This window comes from Nilaparvata lugens, chromosome 7 (assembly GCF_014356525.2).
Source record: "Nilaparvata lugens isolate BPH chromosome 7, ASM1435652v1, whole genome shotgun sequence".
Classification (NCBI taxonomy): Eukaryota; Metazoa; Arthropoda; class Insecta; order Hemiptera; family Delphacidae; genus Nilaparvata; species Nilaparvata lugens.
The window spans coordinates 59,718,427-59,726,019 of NC_052510.1; the positions used below are offsets into that span (position 1 = coordinate 59,718,427).

The following is a 7,593-nucleotide window of genomic DNA, read 5'->3' on the forward strand; positions in this document are numbered from 1 at the left end:
TATATGGCTGTGAAAACCAGTTTGTTCTATTACTGATAAAATTGGATGGTAACTCTCTTAATAATTTAATACTGATAATTAATAAATAGATATGAGATTTGTACTCTGTGGTATTGGGGAATAAAATGAATGGCACGCCATAAAAAATTTGATACATATATTGTATGAATAATATTAAAGTCAGTTAAATATGGAAAATATATAGAGCAACAAAACATATACAACAAAATAAGAACAAATATATCAAGATAAAATATCACAGACTAGTACACTATTCTTTAGCTGTATAGCACGAAACTTTACCATGTGCTTTTCAATTCATTGATAATATGCATTTATTTGCATGCAGCTTCGGTATCGACTTGCTGTTGCTTGTCGATTTAGGTAATCTCACTTTATATCTTATTTGAGGCGTTCCATTCCAAAACTCACTTTTTGCAGTTTCGCTAATTTCACAGGAATAAGAAAAAACCTTTTGTAATTGCAGTTCCCTTGATTCTATGATGATTATGTATTTTTCTGATGACAAATAACCTCAAAAACATTCTGAAATGGTTGTTTTCCACTTTCAGGCAGCAGTTTTCTAGAAATTGTGATTTTAAATTTGCAAAAAGTGAGTTTTGGCATGATACTATGGCAAAGAGAGAGTTTTGCCATGATACCTTGGTAAAAAGTGAGTTTTGCCATGATACCTTCGTAAAAAGTGAGTTTTTGGTACAAGTAAGCTGAAATAAGACTTTGTAAAATCACTGTTTTATCAGGATTTGTTTCAGGTGGGAAACATAAATGAAATAAATAAATAAGTGAGAATAAAAAAAGAACATTTTTATTTATTGTTAAAATTTCAAATCAGTGCAATTAAAACTTAAATGATCAACTCAATCCCTTCCTCTTGATTTGATGGCTCACAGCATAATATTACTTGAGAATCGTCATCTTCGTCTTCATGGTTGTCCTCATTTTCTGGTGCTTGATTGTGAAGCAATGTTTTAAAAAAGGTCAAATCTTCTCTATTCTGCCACTGTTCACCAAAATGTTTTTCCAACAACGTGCAATGTCTTTTATTTTTGCTTGCTTTACTGGGTGTCCTCGATTCAAAACCAATGGTCTCATTGTGCTTAATTTCTTCCCTGCCTTCATTACAGATCGAGCATTTTGCACATCACTGTTATAATTTGGCTCACCCCTCACAAGTATGTTATTTTTACTATTGTTCCTTGTGAAAATAAAACGTTTTGTGAGGGAGAACTTGAAATGCCAGGATCCAACTTTTTTCAGATTATCGGTTGCTTCTTTTTTCCAGTCATAGACCAACAGTCGTTCCCCCCCAGCTTTCGAACAGTTCCATGTTCACTGAATATCTTAAGATACTCATCTGGATTGCATATTGTAGGAATTTTTTTCAACTCTTTTTCAATTCTCCCAAACACCCTATCAGGGGGTAGAAATGAATGCCCTGGAATTGGAAAAATCAATTCAATCTTCTTGACTTCAGGAGGAGCTTTCTGGAGTAGGAAATAACTCAACATGTTGACCATAATCGAGTTCCTATTTTGTCCCCCACACCCATCTGCACAAAGGCGAATTACTTTGTATGGTGTAAGGTCGATTTTGGACAGGCAATCATACACAGCTGAACATATCTCATTGGACCCTTTGGGAAATTCATTCTCTGTCCATGTATACATAAAAACGTTGTCCTTATTCATTTTACTTGTTGAAGAACCTTGTACAATGGTGAAATTATAAGTGTAGAGTTGACGGCTGTAATAGGCCAATTGATCTGGGATTTTTGGATTGACTAGATTTTTCTGACAGTCAAATGATAAAGTTAGCATGTCATCCTTTTCCTCTCTTAGCTTATTGAAAAACGCTTTACCCTTCAGCTTATGCACTCTCAAAAGCACCATCAATTTATTTTTTTCATTGACATCTTTTTCCAATTTAATTTTTTCTTTCAACTCAATACAGCGTGAACAAGCATCTGTGACTGGTGTGTTGAAGCCAATGTTGTAACACTGGCAAAAGATATTCCTAAAAAATGTTCTTTTAACTTTGTCACAGTCCTCGGCTTTACTATTATACATCTTCATCAACTTGACAATGTTTAACTCAGAAGGCAAGTACTGTCTGGTACTCTTGCTCCGGCAGTAATGAGATTCAACACACTTAAGATTTTCTATGAACTCTTTAACTTTTTCCTTCTTCCTTGCATGTTTTTCAACATTCCTAACACCACCCCTTTTTTCAGAAGGCATTTCTCCTGTAAGAATGTAGTTCTTTGCAATTCTGTTCACTCTGAACCTACTTACACCTAAAATTTTCAGGAAAGTTTTGCCACAGACTTGAAGTTTAAAGTTGTCAGTATTTGAAACTTTGACAAAGTAGCTGATGACAATGTTATCATTATTTCGTTTTTTAGTTGTGGAGACCCTTTTTGGTTTAGATACTTGTATGCATTTCAGAATGAATGAATCCTGATCAACTTTGTTTGAAGTTCTATAGAATGATTGATGGAACTCACGAATATCTTTCATCTTCAGTTTCTTGCAGCGAAATGTTTTGCCATCGTGGTTGCACTGTGGATATTCAGGAAGGGCCGATGCACTATGCCTGGAACAGAAATAAGAAGAGAAACTATGTAAAACATTGTCTTATTACATATTTTCCAAACTTCCTATTCAATGAATAATGATTCACTTGCCTACAAATGAGACATAATAGTAATGGATTTCATTTATGTAGTTATTAATACTATATTACCAAGGTCAGGTAGCCTAGGCAAGATTTGATTCTGAAGAGTAGGACTGAGCTATAGGATGTCAATGTTGAGAATTTCCATAAGAGTGCTATGTAAGGGTGAAGTTCCATAAGCCAAGAACATTGTTTCAGCACTGATATCAATGTCTATATTGATATCAGTGCAATAATCGATATAACCTAACCTAGAATATCAATATCAATATAACTTAGACAATATCTAAAACAATGTTCTTGGCATATGGAATTCTAGCCAAGGAATACACATTACAATTTCTAAAACAATATATTATTCAAAAAGCCTTATTAAAAATATTCATTGTAAAATGAATTGGGCTTTCTATCATGACCTATTAAAATCAGTTCAGAGACATAACCTAGAATAAAAAGATGAATTCACCCAATTATTTGAGATTCCAGCAACAGCATCATTTTTTTTTTGTGTTCACACAATTTTTCTTGTTTTTTTTTATCATTTCTCAAATTGGCACACAAAAAAATGTCATGAGTGTTACCGCAGAGAAATATTGAACTGTTTAATCATTAATAAAAAAAATAATAAAACTACAAATTTTAACTATTTCTAATAATATTATATAACATTAGCAAAACCAGTTTGAAGAAAATGAATGAGTTTAATAGAAATATTAAGTGTTTTGTGTCAGGAGTGTTACCCGTATGCAAAAAAAATGATCTACTTTTAAATTTGTATAAAACCTCTTATAAATTTAGTATTGAAACATTGTTTTGATGTACATACATTTACCATTTTATACGATAATATGTTTTAAATTTCATTTTTGTTTTAATTTAAATAGAAAATTTCCATTTTTGTTAGAGTAACACTCATGACATGAAGTAACACTCATGACACAAGGTAACACTCCTGACTAGGGCTTAGGGATTTAATATAATAAAGGCTAAATAAGATGAAAAATTGAAAGTTTATTAATTTAAAGGTTAATATAAAAAGTATGGGAGAAAATTAAGCAGAAATTACAGTAGGCCAATAATGAAATCCTTCTTTAGGCTATAATGAAAACACCACCATTGGGCCTACACCAGTTCCCTTTCCAAATTGAAAGGAAACTCATAAACAACCCGCTGTAAGCCTTTCAACACAATTTTTGGTTGTGGTAGAATCACTTTCACTTGCTTCAAGTCAATTATTGATTCATCTTTTTCATCGGCGATGTAACTGTTGCCTTGTTTGCCTTGTTTGATCAAGAACATGACAGAATAGTCCCCATCCTCTTCCTCCAGGCACACTTTTGTCACAACTGCAGCGTATTTATGTTTCAATTTTTTCCTAGCCCCACCTGTAAAAAAATGTATTTATAAAATAATTTCATCTTTTAAATCAATTAAAAATTGTATATTAGGTAGATGTTTACTTAGATTGTTTTAAAAACATATGAAAAAAATAAACTTGGTGTCATGACATACAGCTGGAATAACAGAAAAGCAGAATAACATACGGCAGAAAAGTTTGTTGACTCTGGTAGACAACCTGATAATTATAAAGAGCAGATGATAATATAATTAATTATTCAATTGCATTTTATCATAATATGACAATAGTGTGATTATTATTATATGTTACTTACCTAACAGCTCTACAATGATGAATGCTCCTTGGACAATGTTGGTTTTTGACGGGATTTCAAACAATTGAGGTTCAAGTTCTTCCTCCCCTCTCTCAATCAATTCCTCGAGATTTGCATCTTCATCATCAGTCTCTTGAAATGTTATATCTTGTTCTGATTCTGACGATGAATCATAAATTTGGTAATAACGGCTCTTTTTCTTTTTTCCTTTCAATTCATCTTTCTGTTTGTCAAAAGATACAAACTGTGCTTTAAAAAAACAATTGCAGAGTTTTTCACAAGCCCAATCATTCTCTGCACAGAAACAGGAGAGTGACCTGTAAAACATTTCCATTTCTTTGAATGTTATTATTTGATGGATCTGCCTTGTACCCTGTATAGTTGCTAGAGGAGTAATAGGTAGATTATCAGTGTACTTCAATAAATCAGCTTCCGAAACATAAAAAAGTTTTATCTTCTGGGTGTGGTCTTTCACAAGTTCATAAAATGTCTCTGCATTAGGAATATCAAGACCATGGGCAACCAGATGATTGCCCAACCGCTTCAGAGCACCTCCTACACCATCTGGTGCTCCTTTTCCATGAGAGGATTCAAAAAAATTCCAGGTACCATTTTTAAATCCCATTTGGTGTAAAATGGATGAAAATAAATAGAAGTTATTTTTTTGTTTATATTGGCTGGAAGGTCCATCGGAAAAGAAATGAACTGTTGTCACTTCAGGATAATTTGTTTTCAAAAACTCTAGAATGGGATCCAAGTGGGCCCAAATAGCTAGTGGACTATGGTCTTTTGAGGGTGACACAGTAGAAAATGGTATAGGGCTCTCATTATAGAGATACAATATTCCTGTGTGTAATGAAACTTGTTTTCTGCTCCCACCAAAGTGATAGCTCTGTATTTCTTCACTCAGTTTACATGAAAAATTTTCTGAAAAATCAGCATGGATTATAGCTTCTGTCTTGCTAATTCGTTCTTTGATTTCTTTGTATACTATACCTTGTATTTTGATATTAAACACATGCTTTGTAAACTGTTTCATTTCCTCTTGAAATTTTATTATTAGGTCACCAAGAGTTCCTTTTGATTCTTCTTTTGATGATATCTGTACTTTTATTTTGATTTGTTCCCCGTCTTTTTTCTTTTCCATGAGTTCTTTTTTTGTAACCCATTCATCCCATGTTATTTCTAAATCCCTATCACATTCTTCAATTGGCACGCTTTTATTCATGCAGTCAGCACACAACTTGTACATACAATGAGCTGATGACTTGTCACAGACAATAGAAGGGTACAGAACATGAGGATCCTTGTCAGAAATTACATTTAACTGCCTCAGTTTCGTTGACTTTAAGCTCATATTTGCATGCCATTTGCATAAACATGTCTCCCTTGATAGTTCTGTTGGTTTAAGAACATAAAACGTCTATATCTTGTGAAAGTTGTATAGGAAATACTATTTGTATAGTATTTTACTGTACATCCACCCCCCTCCACAGAGCAAAATAGGCTGCAATATTTGCCAACACAAGGTAAGACCTACTATACGAAGAAATCATACTCAGGGTTGAACGTTATAATCTTAGTTTATTGTCTTATGATTCAAATTATATATTTCCGTGTGTCCCCCATGGAGTAAGATTATGACACATGTCCTCCCCATGGAGCGGATCTGTGACACATGGCCTCAATGTGAGGCTGGACTGTGACACATGGCGCCCAACGTGGGGCTGGACTGTGACACATGGCGCCAATGTGGGGCTGGACTGTGACACTTATTTCCACTTTAACATTTTATAACACTACCATAATGCATTGATATCTCTTCATACAACACTTTCTGTTCTATTCGACCAGCTCAATTTGTTAATAATCCAGTATGGCATGGACATTGATATACTTCAAACTACTATAAATACTAGAGCTGCATGTGGGACGATTATTTGATGATAATATACTCAGTCTATCACTTTAAAAAGAAACTATTTTTATACTCACAATTAATTTTTGGTAATGTTCCCTTTAACATCAACAGAAAGACAGAGTTTTGAAAATTCAAATTTATTTTCTGTGGAGCCGAATGGTACCAAAAGGATTTACACTCCTTCATAATTTTTTTATTTGTTTATAGATTATAATGCTCATCCATTCTAGTGATTACTCTATTATTAACTTATTAAGTTAATAATTACTATATTACTATAATATTTATTATTACTATATTAGCAGGACCCATCATCACTGTGATGACCCCATTGGACTGTGATGACTCCATTAGATTGCTCTCAGCCATCTTTAACAAAGCAATGATTGGTTAGGTTCTGAAATGGTATGATAGGTTAAGGAATGGTTAGGATAGGTTAGGTTGGGTTTGGTTAGGTTTGGTTAGAAAAGGTTAGGTTGGATTAGGTTGGTTTGGTTAGGCTAGTCACAGTAGGAATGGGAACTATAAAGAGTTTGCTCGATATTGAGCCAGCCATCGATCCGTCTGCGGCAGAACCTGCATTTTCTTGCTCCTAGCATATTTTCTTGCTCCTAGCATATTTTGCATGCTTGCATATTTTTCATGCTAGGTGCATGCATGGCAGGAGAAGGCAGGAGTTATCCACTTCCCTGCACACAGAGCATACACTCACAAGATGATGACAATGATCTGGCTCTTCATCACTGTCATCATCATCATCAACTTGTAAGCTTATGTTCTGCATGCTGAGTCTCTGGATGTGGACATTGCTCCTGAGAAATGACATCATCCTCCTCTCTTCATAGCTACCTAACTGATCTTGATTGGCAGGGGTTGAGGATTGGGCTGGGGTTGATTGAGGTCTACTTCTTTCAGATGTTAGGGATGAAGGCAGTGAATCAGTATCGGTATCAATATCTAGGATCGAGGGTCGGATGTGTGGGTGTGTCGGGGATGGAGGTTCATAGGTGTTTATATTAAATGTTCTAGGGGATGATGGTTGGGAGCTGTATGGTGGGGTGGGGATGTGAATGGGGCCTAGAATCTATTTCGTGATAGGGGGGAAGGTGGGATGGGTGCTCCTGATCATTAGAACCATTGCCGCTCATGTCTGAAAACGACATACACACCTTCATCACTATCAATGTCAAACATACTGTGGGTACAGCTAATTCTATGGCAAAGACTTGTTATGCGTTTTTTTTTAGGTTAGGATGGATTACAACCACCACTCTATGTATAAGAACCTAATTCACAATTAAACTC

At 34.6% G+C, this 7,593-nt stretch overlaps 1 protein-coding gene across 1 annotated transcript; it reads right to left on the reverse strand.

Annotated features, from left to right (window-relative positions):
• Positions 1–3,663: 3,663 nt before the first annotated feature.
• LOC111049915 lies at positions 3,664–5,377 on the reverse strand. The gene is made up of 2 exons (XM_022336100.2): positions 4,368–5,377; positions 3,664–4,079 (listed from the first exon to the last, which is right to left on the reverse strand). The coding sequence occupies exons 1-2, from the start codon at positions 4,990–4,992 to the stop codon at positions 3,817–3,819; spliced, it is 888 nt and encodes a 295-aa protein (XP_022191792.2). The 5' UTR covers positions 4,993–5,377; the 3' UTR covers positions 3,664–3,816.
• Between the last annotated feature and the right edge of the window lie 2,216 nt (positions 5,378–7,593).

Bases quoted from the DNA above. Each gene is read 5' to 3' on its own strand.
- LOC111049915 (XM_022336100.2), bottom strand. From the start codon at position 4,992: ATGGGATTTAAAAATGGTACCTGGAATTTTTTTGAATCCTCTCATGGA. The intron at 4,080-4,367 runs GTAAGTAACATA...ATTTTTTTACAG, and splicing joins CATCATTGTAGAGCTGTTAG to GTGGGGCTAGGAAAAAATTG.